General features: G+C 63.6%; 1 protein-coding gene across 2 annotated transcripts in view; it reads right to left on the bottom strand.

Moving 5' to 3' along the window:
- BTBD19 (BTB domain containing 19) overlaps positions 1-22,421 on the bottom strand; it is a 64,284-nt gene that overhangs the window by 7,026 nt on the left and 34,837 nt on the right. For both annotated transcript variants that reach the window (XM_075002620.1, XM_075002621.1), the window contains exon 4: positions 12,496-12,555. In XM_075002620.1, coding sequence (XP_074858721.1) covers positions 12,496-12,555 — 60 coding nt within the window. The remainder of the gene's footprint in view (positions 1-12,495; positions 12,556-22,421) is intronic.

Genomic DNA, 22,421 nt, shown 5'->3' with positions numbered 1-22,421 from the left:
GAGAGACCTCCAGCTGCCCAACATGGCCAATCCATCGCCTGTAACAGCCCAACGGCTCATGGCGGGGACACTGACCCCACCATCGACGCACCACAGGGTTACACCTGCCCGGCTAACTAACAGACACAGACACACACAGGAGAGAGTGCAGGATTCGCAGGGTCTAACCCAGGCGGCCCTGCAGCCTCCTCCGGAAGCCTCCCACGCAGGAGCCGCCCTGACCCTGCGGGGCCGTGGTGACGTTGGCCGACTGGCGTTACGGTGCAGGGCCTGCCTGCGCCTAGGTCCAGACTGAACCTAAACCGACCCCCCTCGGGCTCTTGTCCTGCTGCTGTGGCAAGAGAACAGCTTTTCTCCAGCTTTGTTTCTCCCGGCCTGCGGCCGCTGTCCTACCCCATCTCCTCTCCCTGCAAACCCAGCCGGGTCCCTCAGCTGGCTCCTCGTCTGTCCCTTGCAGCAGCTTTGTCACTCAGCTCTGCCTCTCTACACCCTTTCTACACCACAGGGATCAAACCAGGCGCAGGCCCCCAGTGCAGAGGCACAGGAAATGGGGTGCAGGGTGCTGCAGTGCCCCTGAGTTTGACACCTGGCTTCCCCACCTGCCAGCCTGCCACCAGCTTCACCAGCCCTGGGGCCCAGCCTTTGGTGGCTCCTGTGGGCTCTGCTGGCCATCTGGTCTATCAGCTGCTGGCCCCTGGGTCCAGGCCACTGGCCCTGGAGCTCTGCTACAGCCCAGGGTTCAGCCATTCCCCAGCTGGGGCATCAGCCTCGGGGCAGCGAGGGGCTGGGGTTACCAACTCTACCTAACAACACAGACCTGATGACTTTGCCGCGAATGGCATCTGATTAGCCTGGGCCAGGAGAGTGGGCAACTGTGGGAGGGGCGTGAAACAGCTGGGGGGGGGGGTAACTCAGCTCCGCCAGGATTGGTGGAGCCCTAGTGTCCCACTGAGGCCTAGGCAGTGCCAAGCAGAGAGGTCCCAGCCCCATGACTTGCATCCTGCTAACGCAACTTACAAGTGCCCCTTGCTGCGTTTGGAACAGCGCCGCATCGCTGACTCAGCCGGGGCGACGCTCACCACGGACAGGCACAGTGCCCGGGCCGTGTGCATCCGGGCTCTGCGTCGGGGTCCGCGCGCGCACACCCAGCGGGCGTATCTGACCGCATGTGCGTGTACCTCTCGCTGCAGGTGTGATGGATGACACCCACGTACGACCACGCGTCGGCACCCCCCCGTGCCCCCCTCTGGGTGTGCGTGAGCGTGGAACCTCAGGGGCGTGCGGCTCGTTGCTCAGCGTGCGCCTCTTGTGACACAGGCACGCCCCCGTAGTTTCTAGGACAAACAGTCCCACCCCAGCTCCCCTTGCCCGTCCCTGTGCCGGGGCTGGGTGACCACACGTGGGCAAGCGCTTCAGTTGTAACACCTCCAGGTAACAGCCTCCGCCGCAGCGTAAACAGGAAGTGTCTGACTTGACACAGCAGCCGCGTCAGCACAGCTGCAAACACACCCGGAGTGCGTGTGTGTGTGTGGGGCGGGGGGTGCTAGGGCCACGCACAGCCATGAACTGCAGGGAGCAGAGCCCCAGGGGTGCAGCAGAACCGCGAACACGCCCGGGGCAGAGCACCGGGGCCCAGCCACTGACACGAGGCCTCAGCACTAGGGTGCCTTCACCCGGGTTCAGGGGTCTCCCAGTCCAGCCCCCTCGGGACTCCCCTCATCAGCCATGGGTGTCCCACTCCACAGGGCTGGCCGGGACTGCGTGAGTGCAGAACCGGAAGCTGGGTGTCACTGCAGGTCCCCCCACTGGCACAGCCCCAGCCTAGCACCAGCACCCCCTGCCTTTCTCGCCCAGACACTCCCTGACCCATCAGCGCCCCCAGCGCCCTTCCAGCTGGTGCCCTCAGCTACCAGCTCCTCAGCCCTGTGGGGACCCACACCCCTCTGCCCTCTGGGGAACGAGCACCCCCCTGTCGTCACAGAGGAGCACCGGGGTCCTGGCTGGTCCTGCCAAACCCGGCCTGCTGTCCCCACAGCTGGCAGGGCAGACTGGCCAGGCGTTACAGCCCCAGGTAAAGGCAGCTGCACCCACGTGGCCCCGGACAGCAGGCCCTGGGAGCTGGGCCCGGCTGGGACCCACGCAGCAGCAGTGTTAGCTGCAGTCGGAGCGAGGCGGCTGCCCCCAGCGCCTCTGGCGAAGTGACCCAGCCTGGTAGAGATCCGGCCCAGGCTCCACAGGGCTACACAGCCGCCGGCCCATGATCAGGGCACAGCGCTGCAGGAGACAAGGCACCAGGCTGAGCCTGCCGGCGATGCCGGGTCGGCCAGCTCTGTCCCAGGCCGAGCAATCCCTCCACTCCCCCGCAACCCCCAGCAGCCACCCCTACATGGGCTGGGGGATCGGGGCTTCTCTGCAATTGAGTGACACAGAGCCTAGGGCGGGACTGTGACGGGTCACCGCCATGGGGCAGTCAGCAGGGAGGGGCTTGGAGCTGCTTCGTGCCGGCCCCGGGACTGGAACGGGTGCTGCGTCCACACTGCCCAGTGCCGGGGGAACGTGACCCAGGCCCTGCACAGGCTCCACAGCTTCTGCCCAGCCGGCTGCCCAGCTCCCGCGTGCTGGAGGCAGGACCTTGTGGGCCAGGTCTGGGCAGGCGTCAGAGCCGATCCCGCCCCAAGCACGCAGCCAGGGGAACCCCCGCTGGGTGGCTCTGTCCCCACCCGACGGATTGTTCCGCGCGCCGGCGCCCAACCGTCACCTCACATAACGGCGCTTTCCAGGGCACCTGATGCTGGTTTCCTCTCCTGCTGCTTTCCGCTGCGCAGCACTTCTTGTGCGCCAGCTGCCCGGGCCAGGGAAATCCTACGCAGACAGGCTTGCCCCCGCCACGTGGCAGCAGCCACAGAGCCGAGGAAAGCTGCCAGAACAGAGCATGAGAGGAGCAAACAACAGCTCCCCGGGGGGGCTCCCATCCGGAGCTGGCAGCACTGGGACTCCACCAGCCACCATGCACCCAGACCAGCTTTGACCCACTGAAGCCTGTGGCAAGCCCAGGGATGCAGCCCTGCTCTGCTGAGTGGCAGCAGGCATACGGGGCCTTGAGGCTTCAGGCCCTGGTCACATAAACCTATGGGCTTATACCCCGCTGCACCCGGCCTGGAGCAGAGCTGGCCATGACCAGCACATGGGGGAACAGCAGCTCCCAGGCAGCAGCTCTAATCAGAGCCCAAGGCAGAGAGCAGGCACTGCTGGTGCACAGCCGCCCCTGCATGGAGCCAAGCCAGGGCCTCAGCCTGCCACTTGTCTGCCCACAACTGAGCATTTGCTCGCGCATTTGGCAGACTGCGCGAAAGCCTCCCCATAGCGCCTGCCATGAGGTACGCACAGGCGCCCTGGTGCAATGTGCCCGCCTGGCCACAAAGGGCAGGGGCAACGCAAGGAGGGGCTGGCTGGAGCTGGTCTAGCAGCACAAACACACCCCATCCTCAGGACGCTTCAGCAAGGGGCGAGATTCTCTCTGCTCATTTTATGGGCTCAGCCCCAGCAGCTCCTGGGGGCCTGAACGCAGCATTTCTTCAGGCAACTGTCCCTTCGCCTTGAATGGGCCTGAGTGGGCCTAAACACAGCTGGGGGAGGGGAGATGTGCTGGGATTGCTGGGGGGCTGTGGGTGGGATCGAGGGCTGTGAGCAGAGCTGGGGGTGGGGGCCAGAATTGGGATTGCTGGGGGGCTGTGGGTGGGATTGATGGGTGTGAGCAGGGTGGGCGGCTGGGGGGGCTGAGATAATTGGGGGGCTGTAAGTGGGATCAAGGGCTGTGAGCAGAGCTGGGGGGGCAGGCTGGGATCACCGGGGGGGCTGTGGGTGGGATCGAGGGCTATAGGCAGAGCTGGGTGTGGGGACCAGGCTGGGATTGCTGGGCGGCTGTGGGTGGGATCAAGGGGTGTGAGCAGAGCTGGGGAAGGCAGGCTGGGATCAGCCCCTTCCTGCTGCAAGCCTTGCTCTGGATCAATCAGCACCGTGAGCAGGTCGTAGCCCAACGGGGAAATCTCCCTGTGCCTCGGAAAGCTGCCAGCTTTCCCATCCTGTGTGCAAGCCACCCTCCCCCCAGCCCTGCCCTGCCCTGCCTCTGGCCTCACAGACCTGGTGTCCCCAGGGCCAGGGCCCCTTGCCAGCTGTGAGCAGGTCTCACTGCACCTAGACAGAGGGACAGACAGCCCCTCTCCCCAAGAGCTTCTCAGCAAAGGGTGGGATGGGAAACTGAGGCACAGGGAGGGGGAACGACTGGCCCATGTTCACCCACCAGGCCCATGGCAGAGCCAGGAACAGGAGCTCGGCCTCCAGAGGGCCAGCCCAGTGCTCCACACACTAGGAAGCCCTGTTCCTTGGTCAGCACGTACTCTTAGCCCTCCCCAGCGCTGGTGTAGGAGCCAGGAGCAGGCCATGCAGAGGAGTGCATCCCTTGGGAAGCCAGGGCTTCGCCAGTTTGCTCCCAGACAGAGCTCTGGAGACCAGCTGCAAGCAGCTGCTTTGTGCCTCAGTTTCCCTTTCACTTACCAGGCTCAGAGGGCTCCCTCTGGCCAGCAAAGGAAATGCCCAGCTGAGCAGAGTGGGGACCTCCCCACTGCCTCCAGGGGCTTTATTCAGGGCTTGTCCTGCCGGGTCTGGGAACTCAGTGCCTCACAGGCTTGGGCCCAGAGGGAGGCTGACCTGGCTGGATGTGCTGGGTCTCTCTGGCTGAGGGCTGACTGCGGGGGTTGCTCTTGGCTTGGCCTGCAGATGCACAACCTGCTGGTTGCACCTGCCAGGTGGCTTGCCAGACGTGGTGTCACCCAGGCGGTAGCGCAACATGGGAGGTTTCTGGGGCACTGCTCAGCGTGTCAATCCAGGGCCAATTGCTCAGAGACAGGGCCACTTGCAGCCCCGTGGGGTCCTCCTCCTCGAGGCACCAAGACAAGAGCCCTTCTCTTCGCCACACTACCCGCAATCCCCTTGAATACCCCAGTCCTCCTGTGCAGCCACTGGGCCCCTCCCTGCACAGAGGAGAGGCTATAAAACACAACCACACCAAATCCAAACAGGTTCTCCCCATGCCAAAGGCCCAGCCCCATTCCCAGCTCAGGGTATGCCTCAGTCCTCACCCGTAGGAGCACACGGGGCCCATCCTTTAGAATCTCAGATCTAAAGTTTTATTGACAGAAAGAAAGAAAATTGTTAAAGGGATCGAATTATGCACACAAACTGCAAAGTTCTTGGTGCAGGCTTGTAGCAGATGTAGAATAATCTGCTGTTGTAAATCAAGTCTCTGGAATACAGCCGCTGTCAGGATGAATAATCAGTCCTTTCCTTGAAGCTTCAGTTCACAGCGGAAATCCTCCAAAGGTTAAGAGCCGGACTGAAGACAAAGTGAAGGAACCTGCAGGACCCTCTTTACAGCCTCGGCCACATGGAAAAATTACCATTGTTCTCGGCAGAAAAACACAGCTACAAAATGGAGTTTCTCACATGAGCAAGTCACCTGCCCAGGCCTGACGCTGTCCTGCCTCGGCAGCAGCCACTGCTCCCAAGCTGATGTGAGCTCCACAGGGCAGCCCATCAGGTGGGACTTGGCCCCTTGGCAGTCCAGTCCTGCTATCACTTGACTGCTCGTCCTTTCACGGAAGCCCGGCCAAGCCTCCCAAAGCACATACCCGAAATACAAACCCCACCAGTGCTCGCAGCTTTGGACACAGAAGTGATACATCAGCAAAGCCCACTGCCAGCTTTGTCCACATATCTTTTCTGGAGATACCACCACTGGACCTAACCAGGTTATTCACAGAATCACAGGCACGTTCTCATGTTCCTCAACTACCATCATATATACCATCCTGTGCTGACAATGCCCAGATGCTTTGTATATCGGACAGACTTCTAACTCCCTGAGACGAAGAGTTAATGGGCACAAAACAGACATCAAAACACTCCTGATCCACAAACTGGTTAGTCAACATTTTGATAGAGTGGGCCATTCTGTTAATGACTTAAGAGTTTGCGTGTTACTGAAGAAAAATTTTCGCACCACTATTGAAAGGGAGGCAGCCAAGCTCCCTTTCATATTCAAATTCGGCACATTAACACATGGTTTGAACCGGGGTGGGAATTTTCTGAGTCACTATAGGGGCTCATTTGCATACTTGGCTTAATCTAATTCTTGACCTTCCCCCTCCTTCTACGCCTCTGCTCTCTGATTTGCTCACCTTGATCATTTTTTTCTGATTTGTCCTCCTTGATTACTGTTTTTGGTTCTCTGTACCTTAAATATTGAGTCTGTTCTGACCTGGCTACAGTCTGAAGAAGTGGGTCTGTCCCACAAAAGCTCACCTAATAGATTATTTTGTTAGTCATTAAAGTGCTACTTGACTGCTTTCTTGTTTTGATAGTATATAGACAAGCACGGCTTCCTCTCTGTTTCTATGGACACGAATAGTATGAACAGAACCAGCCAATCATCAGCTTTCCACAGACCCCCACCGTGTACCTGCCTTGGTGCAAACACAGAGCAGTGGCTGCAACAGTGAGCGCTGCGGTCACCGTTTAGTGCAATAACGAGGCATCGTGCATCAGATTTCTGTATAACAGGTCCAGGACCTGCAGACTTCACCCTCAGAAGCCAGGGCCCAGAGGCCCAGTGCAGCTCTCGCCCCTTGGGGACCACGAGCCCCCAAAAGGTGCAACCCCGCCCCCCAGCAGCAATGCAAGTGCTGGAATGAGCAGCATCCCACCGGCTCAACCCCTGGGTGTCATCTTTCCTGCTCCATCTCAGGCAGAACGCCCAGCACCCCACGGCCCACCCACTGCTGGGACACTGTGCGCAGGGGGAGGCCCAGCAGGGCCCCAGCAGCCTCGGCGGGATTGGCCCGTGCATCACAGTGTGTCACGCACCAGCCAGTCGAGCTGGCAGGATGCCAGCTGGCACCACCTCAGCCACAGGCAGCTCCGGAAGAGCTGGCTTGACTTCTCCCATTGGGGGGCCAGAGAAGCCCTGGGGGGACCGGCCCACAGGCGGCACCCTGGGCTGGGTGACCAGGGTCCCGGCTGCCTGTGGGGACAGGCCCGCCTTTGGGGGGCGGGTGGAGAGATGGACACGCCTCAGGTGCCAGCGCCCAGGGAAAGGGACGCCACCATCCCCACTGGCTTGAAGGCCAGTGCCCAGGCTGGGGCTGGTGACAGGCGGGCTGGGGGGGCTCCTCTTGCTGCTAGGCAGGCTGGCCCTGGGCTGGGCTGTGTTGCCTGTCACTGTGGCAGCCAGGCGAGCACCTTCCTGGCCACGGACACACCGGCCTTGGCACAGGGCTCAGCTTGCGCCAGGCCCTCCTGAGCTGCCCAGCTCTGGCTGTGCTGGAAGCATGCGACCAGGCCCTCCCGGATTCCTCCTGCCCCCGATGTGCCCGGCTCAGCCCCCCCACCAGTACATTCTGCCCTCCCTGCCGCTCCGCCATTGCCCCACAGGGCTGGTGCCGGCTGCTCAGGGATCCCCAAGCTGGAGCCATGGCGCAGGGCCTCTCCCCAGGCCAGGCCCACCCCTGCCCTAGGCACCACGGCCGTGTGGGCACAGCACTGCTGCCGGCGGGGGGGAGTGAGTGTCACTACGGGGCAGACAGATAAACACCCTCTGTCAGAGTGGGTGGCCGAGGCCGGCACGGACCTCGCCTTTGGGCTGGGCCTTGGCAGAGTTACCCGCATATGCTCCACCCATCTGCCATCCCACCCAATCCATCCCTGGCACATCACCCCGGGCACCTACAGCCCCCGCGCCTGCGGCAGCGCAAAGGCCACATCTGGTCCGGACTTGCCCGCAGTGGGCCAGGTGCCCCCGGCTCCGCTCTGTCTCCAGCCACCTCTTCCCCACTGCCTGCCCCGGCTCCACCCCGACTCAATCCCCTACCTGCCCCAGGCAGGGCAGGAGGGTAGGACCCAGCTGAGCTGGCAGCGCAGGGGAGGCCCCTAGGCTAGGGGAGTGGCTTGCCCAGAGGGTGAGCTCAATCCTCGAGGGGGCTGCTTAGGGGTCTGGGGCAAACAGATTGGGAAGAAAGGGGATGGTGCTGGGTCCTGCCAAGAGGGCAGGGGACTGGACTCAATGACCTGCTGAAGTCCCTTCCAGCTCTCTGAGATGCGTGTGTGTGATGCCGCCTTGGTCTTGGCTGGAGGGGGCGAGCGCTCGCTACTTTAATGTCAGCCGGGGAGCGCCCCAAGCACGTCACTAGTGCACCAGGCCCAAGGTGTAAACAGCCCAGCAAAGGCCACCACGCGCCCCACCCGCACCCACAGACGGGGCTGTTTGCAGCAAAACAGGAAGCCCTGGGGAAGGGTGCTGACCTCACTGCTCTATTATTAGCTCCCTGGCTCGCTGACTGGGGAACAACCTGTTTACATGCCTCTGCCCCACTGGGGCCTGGGCTCCCAGGCCTGCAGGGAGCACCCAGAATTCCCCACGGTCTGCTTGTGCCAGGCACCCAGATGCCATGGTGACCGGTTCATGGGCAGAGCTCAGTCCTGAGGGATGCTGCATGGGGCAGGGAGGGTCTGGCACAGACGCAAAGAGCCCAGCAGGAGGTGCCCTGATATGCCCAGCAGGGGTGGCTGAAGGGCACTCCACAGCCCAGCTGTGCCCGCAGAGCTCACCAAGGGGGGGCAACAGCCTACAGCGCAGCAACCACAGCAGGGTCACAATGCCAGGGCTGTTCCTGGCACCTGTTGGGTTCTTCAGACCAAGGGGCTGTGGCCTTGCTGGATTGCAAGCTACTCTCTACTTTAGAGCGTTTGTGCATCTGTCTGTGAGTCTGTCCAACTGTGAGTCCGTTTGTTCGAGAACGCCCCCTGAATGGTAAGAGCTCAGGCCACCCAACTGGGGTGCAGCTTCCCCATACGCCGCTCAGCAAGGGCGGGGGGCTGGGTGCGCCTGGCCAGGGGTGACTGTGTGTAACACGACTCTTTCTCATCCAGTGGAATGGAAGGGGTCCAAGCAGGGACAGCTACGCTCATGAACAACCCCGGGGGGGGCAGCAAGCGCCCCAGCCCCAGGGAGCAACGCCCTGCCACCCAGCCTGGCCCTGGGAGCAGCTGCTGACTGGGCTGTTGTGATGGTCTGGGAGATACGTGTGTGTGTGTGTGTGTGTGTGTGTGGGGTGCTTCTGCTGAGGGCGACCAGGTGACACCTTTGTACAGCAGACAAAGCGGGGAGGTGGAGCCTGAGGGGTTTGAATTGGAACTGGGAGTCGGGAAGCAGTTAATCTGGGTTGGGAGAAAGAGAGACAAAGGAGGGGGAAAGGCGCTGGCTTGGGGGGGGCTCCTCGGGGCTTATTCTCCCCAGCATGGACTGGACTGGCTGTCTCTGCCTGCTGTACTGACACCTCTGTACGATGCTGTGCTCTGTCGGCTAATAAACCCGCTGTTCTGTTGAGTGAGTCACTCCTGCCTGTGGATGGGGTGCAGAGCTTGGGGACCCCATTACGGCTGTGCTGCCCCCGTCATGCTGAGAGAAGACAGTGGGCGATCCCCCGACTGCAGGCGGGCCCTGGTTCCAGGCAATGGTGGGTGAGACGAGTATGAACATGCAGAGCCTTGTTGCAACCACCCCGGTGAGGCCGTGTCAAGGGCCCCAGAGATCCCCTCCTTTGTCTCCAGTCCGGCTTCTCCCCGCAGGAGGCTCGTCACTGCAAGCTGAAGCTCTGACAGAAGGAGTGATGACCCCTCCCAGCTGTGGATGTGCTCCAGACATTTGACCTAAACCTGCAGATTATTCCGTCGCCGCTGCCAGCCTGAACCAAGAACTTGAACCTGGTCTGTGTACTGGATTCCTTAGCAACGTTAACTTTCAGCCGTCAGCGCTTAGAGTCTGCAGGCTTGGCCCAGCGTGCTCCTTGGGGTGAGGACCCAGGCATACACTGAGCTGGGAATGGGGCTGGTCCTTTGGCACAGGGAGAACCTCTTTGGATCTGCTGACGTTGGGGTTCATAGTCTCTCCTCTGTGCAGGGAGGAGCAGCACAGGAGAACTGGGGTGTCCGAGGGGATTGCGTGGGGGACTTCTTGCTGCCCAGCGTGGTGCAGTCTGTGCTCAGTGTAACTGGCTTGGAGCTGGATAGCCGAGGCCCCAGCCTTGGGCTGTGAGTGGCCCTGTCTCTAAGCAATTCACCCTATTTGACCCACTCAGCTGTACTCCAGAAAGCCTGTAGGGTAGAAAAGGGAGGTACCCCCGGCCCTGGACCTCTGCACCACCCAACACACCATTGTCTGCCCCAGGGGGAGCCAGGCTAGGCCAGGAGGGGGCCGAATTCTCCCCAGGCCTCAGGTACAACCAGTGAGGTGAATGGGCTGCAGGGCAGGACGCGGGGCTGCTGCTGGCCTCTCCTGGGGAGAACGGGAGTGCTGAGAGCTGCAGCCACATGGGGTCTGGGTGCTCAGTGGCAGACCCCCGGCCCTGCTCCTGCTCAGAGCCACGCTGAGAGCGCTCCACACACCAGGACAGACCCACCCCAGACCAGCTCCAGGGACAGAAACAAGAGCCCCACAGTGGGCGGGTTCCACGCCAGCCCCCTCCTACGCAGTCACAGGGGCAGACAGGACCCAGCCAAGGCAGGTTTCTCAGGCTGCCAAGTGCTGCCCCCAGGCAGCTGCTCTCCTGCCCCACACGAGCACCCAAGGCCCTGGCGGTGCAGGAATGGTCAAGACAGGGAACCTGGTTGCTGCCCTGGCAAGCTCCCTTGTGCAGCCCTCAACCCCGTGGAGTCAGAGCCACTGCAGCTCAGGCCAAGGCACCAGCACTGGGGCAGGGCTCCCTGCAGGTGGGAGATGGAGGTGGTAGGCAGCGTTCCCTCTACTTTTTCCACCCAAGGGGGAATGAATTTTATTCTATGCACCATGGCATGAGTGGATGTGCACCACCACACGGCCAGCTGAGGGTGCTGTGGGCACTCTGATAATCTGGACAGCTCCTGACTCTTCCCTGGGCAGTCGTCTAAGTGCTCAGCTTGCAGAGAACGCCCAGTGATCCCCCAGTGGCCGCCCTCTGGGTGCCATGCTGACCAACAGACCAGGTGCTGTGGGGCACGCCCCCAGGACAGGTAACTTTGCACCTGCCTGCTGAGCCTCTAGCGCCCGGCTCAGCTCCAGGGCAGCTCCATGGCCAACTCCTGACTTACTCCAGCTCCGAGAGGGCAGAATTGGACCCAAGCAGCCCCTGGAGTGCCCAGCCTGCCTGCCTGGGGCAGTGCCATGCACCCGGCTGCCCTCACAGAGGCCTGGTGCAAAGGTGTTCGACTCCCTGCAACCGCACGGAGCCCTGGATCCGGTCGTGGGTTTCTCTGCCCCTCTGTCCACAGCCAGCACGTGGACTCGTGCGAGCCCCAGCAGGCAGGGCAGAGGGAGCAGACACCAGTCCTGGGGCCAAGACCCCGGAGCCAGACACCAAGGGAGTAGGGCAGCCTCCTCTCCAGCCGGGCCCCCCTCGCCGCGCCACGCAGGGGGCAGAGACCAGCAGGCTCTGGCTGCCCCATCCTGGCACCGCTGGGCTGTGAGCTGGGCGCAGGTCTCCTCCAGCCAGATTTCCACACTGCACTGGGTGCTGCAGTGTGGAATCCGGCCTCAGTTTCCCCAAGGGGCTCACACCCACCACACCAGCCACCAACCGGCCTGCAAAGCAGCTGGCACGTGGGCCAGTCAGGGCTCTTCCTGAGCACACCCTCCAGCCGCGGCTGCCATGGAAACCAGCCAGCTGGGGCTTAAAACCCCTCGGACAGGTGCTCCACCAAAGCCCCGGCTCACCAGACAAAGGGCCGGCTGGTGCTGGGGCCGCGGGGCCTGGCCACAGGCTGCAGCTGCCTGGCAGGCTCCTTTGTGCAGGCAGGACCCAGCTCCCTCCGCGGGGCAGGTGTCCGGGCACAAAGAGCACTGCACAATAGGCCCCGGGGGGCTGAATGGGGCTGTGTCCCCTCCCCCTAGGGGGCAGCGCGGGGATGAGGCTGGGGCTTGGGTGCACTCCACCCCCCATCCCCTGCAGGGTGCACGCTGACCTGGGAGCGCCCTCCAAGCTGCCTTAGAGGGGCTCAGGGAGCAGCCCAGAGCCACGGCCACTCCGGGTGTCTGTGTGGCGCACGCTCCCTCGAGGGTGGGGTGAAGCGAGCGGGATCTCCAGGACCCCCCAGGCACCTTTCCGCCCTCCCCAACCTTCCTCCCACTCACCTGAGCCACCAGCCCGCCGCCGGGGCCTGATCCTGCTCAGCGCCCTCAAGGCAGAGGCCAGCCTACTCCGCCCCACCCGCGCCACCTCGGCCACGCAGGGATCGCCCCACGGGGCAAGGAGCCACGTGCCCTGTCTCTCAAGGGGTTTGCCTGGGCACCGCTTGCAGGCATCAGGCACCTGCTGGGGGCAAGGCCCAGCTGTTTGGGGCGGGCTGCGTGTGGGCAGAGAGCCGGAGGCGGGGCAGGATCCTGGCGGGGCGGCGCTGGGAGGGACTCACCTGCAGCACCTCGCAGACCATCTCCGTGCTCAGCGCACCTTTGAGGAACATCACGCACAGCTGCAGAGAGACAGAGCAGACCGTGGGGGCAGAGCAGAGACGCCACCACCCCTCCCCCTCCGCCGCTGCCAGGAGAGCCCCACGGCTCTGACGCGCGCTTCCCGGCTGACTCAGCACCACGCCTGGCAGGAGGGAGAGCCCCTGGCCCCTCGCTCAGCCTCCTCTGCCAGGCAGGGGAGGTCCAGGGCGTAGGCCTGGCGTGACATGGGGAGTGAACTCGGGGGAGGTGCCAGGTCATGGCTGGGGAGCCTGCAAAGGGCACAGTGGTGCCCGCTGGGGCAGGTAAATGGGTCTGCAGACGGCGCACCAGCCTGGAACCATCACAGAGCGCCAGAGGACAAGGGACGGGGCCCATCCGGCGGAGGGAAAGAGGAGGCAGCCGGTGGCCAGCGCACAGGCTGCCTGGGGACTGGTACCTCCCCGGCACCCGAGCTAACTGCAGAACGTGGTGTGCCCAGGCAGGAGGGAGCAAGTCTGAGGACACTGGATCTGGGAGGGGTCTGGACCGGCTCAGTCTGGAGTCGGAGCCAGGCCTCGGGAAGCCGAGCGGAGCGGGGCTCGGACGGAATCCCAGACGCCAACCTCGGGGCCCCAGTGCGCTGGTGCTGCCCAAATAGCCTCCAGGCACCCACAGAGGAAGGAGACCAGGCGGTGGGGATGGGGCATAGGGAGAGCCAGGCTGGAGACCCCGGAATTCAAGGCAACCAAAGGCCCTCTGGAAACTGGGCCACAAGGGGCTTGAGCGAGGTCCCCTGGGAGCCTGTAGCAGAGCTGGGCTCCTGAGGGGCAGCCCAGGGCCATAACCGCCAGGCAGCCAATTGCAGGGAGCTGACTCCAGGCCCCCACTTGCTCACTGTTCTTAATACTCTCCCCACCCCGACTGGCTGCTTCGGGGGTGAGGCCAGTTCGTCTGCCAGGCTCAGGGCAGGCAGGGGCAGCCCCGGCCCATGGGGGTCAGGGAGCCCCACGCCCGCTCAGCCCATGTTGGGGGACATTTAAGGTATTTGACTCCAGTGGGAGTTAGGCACTGAGAGGCCCTCACCCCTGGGGCTTTGCGCTGAGGGGGTGGGCTGCTCTGAGGTGGCTGCAGCCCCTGGCTGTGCAGCTGGCAGCTGGCGACAGCTCCCATGCCCAGGACGGCTCTTGGCTCCCTGCCAACACTTTGAGCCCCTTTGGCGTCATACCAGGACCCTAAGGGCACAGAATAAACTCCCCTGGGGAAGTGGCCACCAGTGCTGCTGGGCCCTGGAGCTGCCAGCCAGGGCTTACAAAGCCCCTTACAAACACCAGCCACTTACTGTAACCACTAGGCCACACCGCTGCTCACCGACACAGGCAGGAGGCCTGGGCATTGGGCTGGTTTGTTCACAGCAGCTGTGGCAGGGGTGTGCGAAGTGTAGCTGGGGGGGGAATGAGGGGGTTTCAAAGCTCCCCCACCCCACACTGCCCTACAGGGGGTGGGGCAGGGGGCCCTTGCTGTCCCAGTACAATGAGATGGCCTGGTGCAGTTCCGGTCTCTGCCCCGCACGGGGAGCTCACCGACCTGGTGCTCAAGGCAAGGATCCGGTTTTGTTTTTCCTGGACGTCTGAGTTGCGGTTGGCCCTACAAAGACATGCGCCCATGCCAGCCGGCGCTGGAATCCATTCTGAATTTGGCATTTCTCCACTGGGACGGAGTCCCCACCCGGGGGAATTCCACTCAAGAGAGGGGAGCCACCACGGACTGCCTTCAGCTGGCTTTTGAAACTGCCCCCCGCCCCCGAAGAGCACACACAAGAAGCTGTTAGGCCTGGCCAGGGAAAAGATCAGAGCTGACTTGCAATAAGGAGCAAGGCGAGAAACAGGCTCTGTAACAATCTCTCCCAGCGCGTTCGGCTTGGCGGGTGTGTTTTGCTGCTTTCAGATCATCTGTCTGCTCTCCCTTGCAATCGCTTAAACCCCACGATTGACACTGAGTGAAACCACTGTTGTTTATGATCAGAGCCAGCGTCGATAACGGCTACTGGGGGAAAGGACAGCTGTGCATCTCGCTGAGGCGCTTTGTGTAACTCTTTGAGGTAGAAAACAAACCAGCAGGAATGTAGCCCTCTAAAGACTAATAAAACCATTTACTCGGTGAGGAGCTTTGAAAGCTCCTCACCAAGTAAATGGTTTTATTAGTCTTTAAAGTGCCACATTTCAGTGGTTTGGTTTTGTTAGAACACAGACTAACACGGCTCCCCTCCGTTACTCTTTTAGCTAGAGTCAGGCGGGTTAATGTGGGGCTGTGGTCCCCGTGGAGGGCTGTGCTCCTGGGCACCCACAATCTCCTATGGTCGAGCCACTCCCAGAGCTGGTTTCAGTGAGGATTACACTGCTGTTACCCCTTGGCTGGGGGACGGGGGGGAGACCCTCCCTGAGCTGCTGTCCCCAAGAGACATTCGCCCAGCACCCCCGCGGCACTGGGCCCCCCGGCAGAGGTGGGAAGCCTGGAAGTACAGAGACTCGGGTCCGGCGTTCCGGCTGCTGTGCTGTCCTCGAGTCGCTGGCGCTTGGGAGGCGTCGGCGTTTACTCGAGTGGGTTTGAGAAAATCTCCTCCTTCCCATTCCACGCCCACGCCCAGGATCGCTGAGTTACGCCCTGCTTTCACCGCCCCCGCGACGCGTGCTCTAGCCAGCGCTCTCATTGGCTCAAGCACAGCCTCCCGCGCAGAGCATCCAATTGCTGTGCAGTGACGAGTTTGTAAAACGACCAGTCCGCAAGCCCAGCGACCCTGCCAGCAAAGACGCCTTTTAAAGGTGACGTCACCCCCTCTCCATGCGGCACCAGGCTGTGTGCAGGGCTGGGAGGCCCTGGGCCTCACGGGCTGGACCTGGCACCTGGGGAGAAGCAGAGCGGCCCCATGAGCCCCCACCCACCCTCCACCGGCTGCTGGAAACTGTTCTTGGGAGGCTTCCTCCCTGCCCCGACTGGGCAGAGGGCAGTACCCTGGCGTGGCAGGGGCACGGAGCCAAGTCAAAGTCCCCGCTCATGGCCAGTTGAGAGATATCAATGATAATGCAGAGGCAGCGGTGAGAACATGCGGGGAGTTGGGAAGTTGGTTTAAAACAAGTACAAGTACAAGACAAGAAGATCCAATCTCACCAAGTATCTTCATTGCACATCTGGAGAGAGTGATGGACAAGAGCGAGGAAGAGGTAGGAGGGGTATTTGTGCACGGGAAAAGAATTAGCAACTTGAGGTTCTTGGCTGATACAGTTGTCATTGAGTAAGATGAGGAGACGCTACCGAAAATGGTGCAGGTGCTGATCGAGGAAGGGAAGCGGTACAGACTGATTATGAACATCGATAAAACGAAGACAATGGTATTTGGAGATAAGGAAATAGGAAGGAAGATCAGTGTGGATGGTATTGAACTAGAAAATGTAGAGACGTTCACGTATCTGGGGAGCAACATAATGTATGATCTAGACTGTAACAAAGAAATAGCGACTAGAATAGCGAAAGTAAGAGTGAATTTGAAAACGATGGATAAGATCTAGAAAAGCAGAGCAATTAGCTTAAGAACGAAGCTGGGCGTCTTGAAAACGTGTGTGTTCAGCAGCACGTTGTACGGCTGGTAGATGGGTGATAACGAAAGATTTGAAAAGAAGAATGTTGGCCTTCAAAAGGAGTTGTTATAGAAAGATTCTGAGAATAGGATGGATGCAGAAGGTCACCAATGAGGAATTCTATAGGAAGATACAGCCGAAAGAGAACCTGCTGCAGACGGTTATGAAACGGAAGCTACAACTATTTGGGCATATTTGCAGAATGAACGACAAACGAAAAATCAAGACCCTGGTGTTTGGCATAGTGGATGGTTCGAATAGGAGAGGCCGACCCCACAGAGAATGGGTAGATGATGTAGTAGACTGCTGCGGAGCTAGTCTACAGAAACTAAGCCCCTCTGCGCTGGATGGGGAAAGATGGAAGGAAATAGTGAGAGAGGCACCAGACACCAACGGGCGCTGAGCCCATGGTTGTTGATGATGATGATTATGATGGCCAGCTCCCACATCCCCATCCCTCTCCTTTCTCCTTCCCCTGCCCGGCTCTCCCAGCCCTGCTCAGCACCTGCACACACACCCCCAGCTCTCCCAGCCCTGCTCGGCACCTGCACCCCCCTCCCACCCAGCTCTCCCAGCCCTGCTTCGCACCTGCACCCCCCTCCCACCCAGCTCTCCCAGCCCTGATCGGCACCTGCACACCCCGCCCCCCCAGCTCTCCCAGCCCTGCTCGGCACCTGCACCCCCCTCCCACCCAGCTCTGCTCGGCTCCTGTTCCCCCTCCCACCCAGCTCTCCCAGCCCTGCTCGGCTCCTGTTCCCCCTCCCAACCAGCTCTCCCAGCCCTGCTCGGCTCCCTAATCCCCCTCCCACCCAGCTCTCCCAGCCCTGCTTGGCACCTGCACATACCCCCACCCAGCTCTCCCAGCCCTGATTGGCACCTGCACCCCCCTCCCACCCAGCTCTCCCAGCCCTGCTCGGCTCCTGTTCCCCCCTCCCACCCAGCTCTCCCAGCCCTGCTCGGCTCCTGTTCCCCCCTCCCACCCAGCTCTCCCAACCCGGCTCGGCACCTGCACCCCCCTCCCACCCAGCTCTCCCAACCCGGCTCGGCTCCTGCACCCCCCTCCCACCCAGCTCTCCCAGCCCTGCTCGGCACCTGCACCCCCCTCCCACCCAGCTCTCCCAGCCCTGCTCGGCTCCTGCACCCCCCTCCCACCCAGCTCTCCCAGCCCTGCTCGGCTCCTGTTCCCCCTCCCAACCAGCTCTCCCAGCCCTGCTCGGCTCCCTAATCCCCCTCCCACCCAGCTCTCCCAGCCCTGATCGGCACCTGCACACACCCCCCACCCAGCTCTCCCAGCCCTGCTCGGCACCTGCACCCCCCTCCCACCCAGCTCTGCTCGGCTCCTGTTCCCCCTCCCACCCAGCTCTCCCAGCCCTGCTCGGCTCCTGTTCCCCCTCCCAACCAGCTCTCCCAGCCCTGCTCGGCTCCCTAATCCCCCTCCCACCCAGCTCTCCCAGCCCTGCTTGGCACCTGCACATACCCCCACCCAGCTCTCCCAGCCCTGATTGGCACCTGCACCCCCCTCCCACCCAGCTCTCCCAGCCCTGCTCGGCTCCTGTTCCCCCCTCCCACCCAGCTCTCCCAGCCCTGCTCGGCACCTGCACCCCCCTCCCACCCAGCTCTCCCAACCCGGCTCGGCACCTGCACCCCCCTCCCACCCAGATCTCCCAACCCGGCTCGGCACCTGCACCCCCCTCCCACCCAGCTCTCCCAGCCCTGCTCGGCTCCTGTTCCCCCCTCCCACCCAGCTCTCCCAGCCCTGCTCGGCACCTGCACCCCCCTCCCACCCAGCTCTCCCAACCCGGCTCGGCTCCTGCACCCCCCTCCCACCCAGCTCTCCCAGCCCTGCTCGGCACCTGCACCCCCCTCCCACCCAGCTCTCCCAGCCCTGCTCGGCTCCTGCACCCCCCTCCCACCCAGCTCTCCCAACCCTGCTCAGCACCTGTGCCCTCCTCCCACCCAGCTCTCCCAGCCCTGCTCAACTCCTGCACCCCCCTCCCACCCAGCTCTCCCAGCCCTGCTCGGCACCTGCACCCCCCTCCCACCCAGCTCTCCCAACCCTGCTCAGCACCTGCACCCCCCTCCCACCCAGCTCTGCTCGGCTCCTGTTCCCCCTCCCACCCAGCTCTCCCAGCCCTGCTCGGCACCTGCACCCCCCTCCCACCCAGCTCTCCCAGCCCTGCTCGGCACCTGCACCCCCCTCCCACCCAGCTCTCCCAGCCCTGCTCGGCACCTGCACCCCCCTCCCACCCAGCTCTCCCAACCCTGCTCAGCACCTGTGCCCTCCTCCCACCCAGCTCTCCCAGCCCTGCTCGGCACCTGCACCCCCCTCCCACCCAGCTCTCCCAGCCCTGCTCGGCACCTGCACCCCACTCCCGCCCAGCTCTCCCAGCCCTGCTCAGCTCCTGTTCCCCCTCCCATCCAGCTCTCCCAGCCCTGCTCGGCACCTGCACATACCCCCACCCAGCTCTCCCAGCCCTGCTTGGCACCTGCACCCCCCTCCCACCCAGCTCTCCCAGCCCTGCTCGGCACCTGCACCCCCCTCCCACCCAGCTCTCCCAGCCCTGCTCGGCACCTGCACCCCCCTCCCACCCAGCTCTCCCAGCCCTGCTCGGCTCCCTAATCCCCCTCCCACCCAGCTCTCCCAGCCCTGCTCGGCACCTACACACACCCCCACCCAGCTCTTTCAGCCCTGCTCGGCACCTGCACCCCCCTCCCGCCCAGCTCTTCCAGCCCTGCTCGGCACCTGCACCCCACTCCCGCCCAGCTCTCCCAGCCCTGCTCGGCACCTGCACCCCCCTCCCACCCAGCTCTCCCAGCCCTGCTCGGCTCCCTAATCCCCCTCCCACCCAGCTCTCCCAGCCCTGCTCGGCTCCTGTTCCCCCTCCCACCCAGCTCACCCAGCCCTGCTCGGCTCCCTAATCCCCTTCCCACCCAGCTCTTCCAGCCCTGCTTGGCACCTGCACCCCCCTCCCACCCAGCCCTGCTCGGCTCCTGTTCCCCCTCCCACCCAGCTCTCCCAGCCCTGCTCGGCTCCTGTTCCCCCTCCCACCCAGCTCGGCACCTGCACACACCCCCACCCAGCTCTCCCAGCCCTGCTTGGCACCTGCACCCCCCTCCCACCCAGCTCTCCCAGCCCTGCTCGGCTCCCGCACCCCCCTCCCACCCAGCTCTCCCAGCCCTGCTCGGCTCCTGCACCCCCCTCCCACCCAGCTCTCCCAGCCCTGCTCGGCTCCTGCACCCCCCTCCCACCCAGCTCTCCCAGCCCTGCTCGGCACCTGCACCCCCCTCCCACCCAGCTCTCCCAGCCCTGCTCGGCACCTGCACCCCCCTCCCACCCAGCTCTCCCAGCCCTGCTCGGCACCTGCACCACCCTCCCACCCAGCTCTCCCAGCCCTGCTCGGCACCTGCACCCCCCTCCCACCCAGCTCTCCCAGCCCTGCTCGGCTCCTGCACCCCCCTCCCACCCAGCTCTCCCAACCCTGCTCAGCACCTGTGCCCTCCTCCCACCCAGCTCTCCCAGCCCTGCTCGGCACCTGCACCCCCCTCCCACCCAGCTCTCCCAGCCCTGCTCGGCACCTGCACCCCACTCCCGCCCAGCTCTCCCAGCCCTGCTCGGCTCCTGTTCCCCCTCCCATCCAGCTCTCCCAGCCCTGCTCGGCACCTGCACCCCCCTCCCACCCAGCTCTCCCAGCCCTGCTCGGCACCTGCACCCCCCTCCCACCCAGCTCTCCCAGCCCTGCTCGGCTCCTGTTCCCCCTCCCACCCAGCTCTCCCAGCCCTGCTCGGCACCTACACACACCCCCACCCAGCTCTTTCAGCCCTGCTCGGCACCTGCACCCCCCTCCCGCCCAGCTCTTCCAGCCCTGCTCGGCACCTGCACCCCACTCCCGCCCAGCTCTCCCAGCCCTGCTCGGCACCTGCACCCCCCTCCCGCCCAGCTCTCCCAGCCCTGCTCGGCACCTGCACCCCCCTCCCACCCAGCTCTCCCAGCCCTGCTCGGCTCCCTAATCCCCCTCCCACCCAGCTCTCCCAGCCCTGCTCGGCTCCCTAATCCCCCTCCCACCCAGCTCTTCCAGCCCTGCTTGGCACCTGCACCCCCCTCCCACCCAGCCCTGCTCGGCTCCTGTTCCCCCTCCCACCCAGCTCTCCCAGCCCTGCTCGGCTCCTGTTCCCCCTCCCACCCAGCTCGGCACCTGCACACACCCCCACCCAGCTCTCCCAGCCCTGCTTGGCACCTGCACCCCCCTCCCACCCAGCTCTCCCAGCCCTGCTCGGCTCCCGCACCCCCCTCCCACCCAGCTCTCCCAGCCCTGCTTGGCTCCTGCACCCCCCTCCCACCCAGCTCTCCCAGCCCTGCTCGGCACCTGCACCCCCCTTCCACCCAGCTCTGCTCGGCTCCTGTTCCCCCTCCCACCCAGCTCTCCCAGCCCTGCTTGGCTCCTGCACCCCACTCCCACCCAGCTCTCCCAATCCTGCTCGGCTCCTGCACCCCCCTCCCACCCAGCTCTCCCAGCCCTGCTCGGCTCCTGCACCCCCCTTCCACCCAGCTCTGCTCGGCTCCTGTTCCCCCTCCCACCCAGCTCTCCCAGCCCTGCTTGGCTCCTGCACCCCCCTCCCACCCAGCTCTCCCAGCCCTGCTCGGCACCTGCACCCCCCTCCCACCCAGCTCTCCCAGCCCTGCTCGGCACCTGCACCCCCCTCCCACCCAGCTCTCCCAGCCCTGCTCGGCTCCTGCACCCCCCTTCCACCCAGCTCTGCTCGGCTCCTGTTCCCCCTCCCACCCAGCTCTCCCAGCCCTGCTTGGCTCCTGCACCCCACTCCCACCCAGCTCTCCCAATCCTGCTCGGCTCCTGCACCCCCCTCCCACACAGCTCTCCCAGCCCTGCTCGGCACCTGCACCCCCCTCCCACCCAGCTCTCCCAACCCTGCTCGGCACCTGCACCCCCCTCCCACCCAGCTCTCCCAGCCCTGCTCGGCACCTGCACCCCCCTCCCACCCAGCTCTCCCAGCCCTGCTCGGCACCTGCACCCCCCTCCCACCCAGCTCTCCCAGCCCTGCTTGGCACCTGCACCCCTCTCCCACCCAGCTCTCCCAGCCCTGCTCGGCTCCTGTTCCCCCTCCCACCCAGCTCTCCCAGCCCTGCTCGGCTCCTGTTCCCCCTCCCGCCCAGCTCTCCCAGCCCTGCTCGGCACCTGCACACACCCCCACCCAGCTCTCCCAGCCCTGCTCGGCACCTGCACCCCCCTCCCACCCAGCTCTCCCAGCCCTGCTTGGCTCCTGCACCCCCCTCCCACCCAGCTCTCCCAACCCTGCTCGGCTCCTGCACCCCCCTCCCACCCAGCTCTCCCAGCCCTGCTCGGCTCCTGTTCCCCCTCCCACACAGCTCTCCCAGCCCTGCTCGGCTCCTGCACCCCCCTCCCACCCAGCTCTCCCAACCCTGCTCGGCTCCTGCACCCCCCTCCCACCCAGCTCTCCCAGCCCTGCTCGGCTCCTGTTCCCCCTCCCACCCAGCTCTCCCAGCCCTGCTCGGCACCTGCACCCCCCTCCCACCCAGCTCTCCCAGCCCTGCTCGGCTCCTGGGCTCTCCCTTGCTTCTGCACCCTCCCCCTGGCCAGACACTCCATCTCCAGCTCCCTCCTGCACCCACCCAAACACCCCACCCTCAGCCTGCTCCTGCACCTGCCTCCCGGCCAGTCAAGGGATGGAAAATCCCATTTCCCTGCTTAACTGATTAAACGCTAAGTTTAATTGCTTAACTGATTAAACCATTGGGTGGGGGGTGTCCCTGGCCTGGCCAAAGCAGCCCCATCCCTGTGGCAGCCCCAGGAGTGCCATGAAGCAATGAACTCCAGCTGGGCCGAAGCCGCCCCGGTCTTGGTGCACCCCCCAGTAATTTGTAATTTGACTCCTGTGTTTAATTTGGTTGCTGTTTAGCTCTTTAACAAAGGCCGTGTGTGCGTTTAGATTCCAGATTTGAAATATGAGCGTATAGTATATGTGCGTGTACACCACAGATAACACAGACAGACACGCGTGTGTGTTCACAGGGAATAGTTATCAATGGTTTGCAGTCAGGCAGGAAGGGAATAACAAGTGGGGCTCCACAGGGGCCACTTCTCTTCAAGACCTTCATCAGCCATTTAGCTACTGGCCTAGAGAGCACACTTAGTGAGTCTGCAGCTGATACCACGCTGGGAGGGGCTGCAGGTGCCTTGGAGGAGAGGGTCAGAATTCAAAGTGAGCTGGGTAAGCTGGAGAAACGGTGTGAGGAAAGT

Source organism: Carettochelys insculpta, chromosome 9, assembly GCF_033958435.1.
Source record: "Carettochelys insculpta isolate YL-2023 chromosome 9, ASM3395843v1, whole genome shotgun sequence".
Lineage (NCBI taxonomy): Eukaryota > Metazoa > Chordata > Testudines > Carettochelyidae > Carettochelys > Carettochelys insculpta.
The sequence above is the reverse complement of the archived record's forward strand: the minus strand, read 5'-3'. Positions and strand labels throughout refer to the sequence as shown.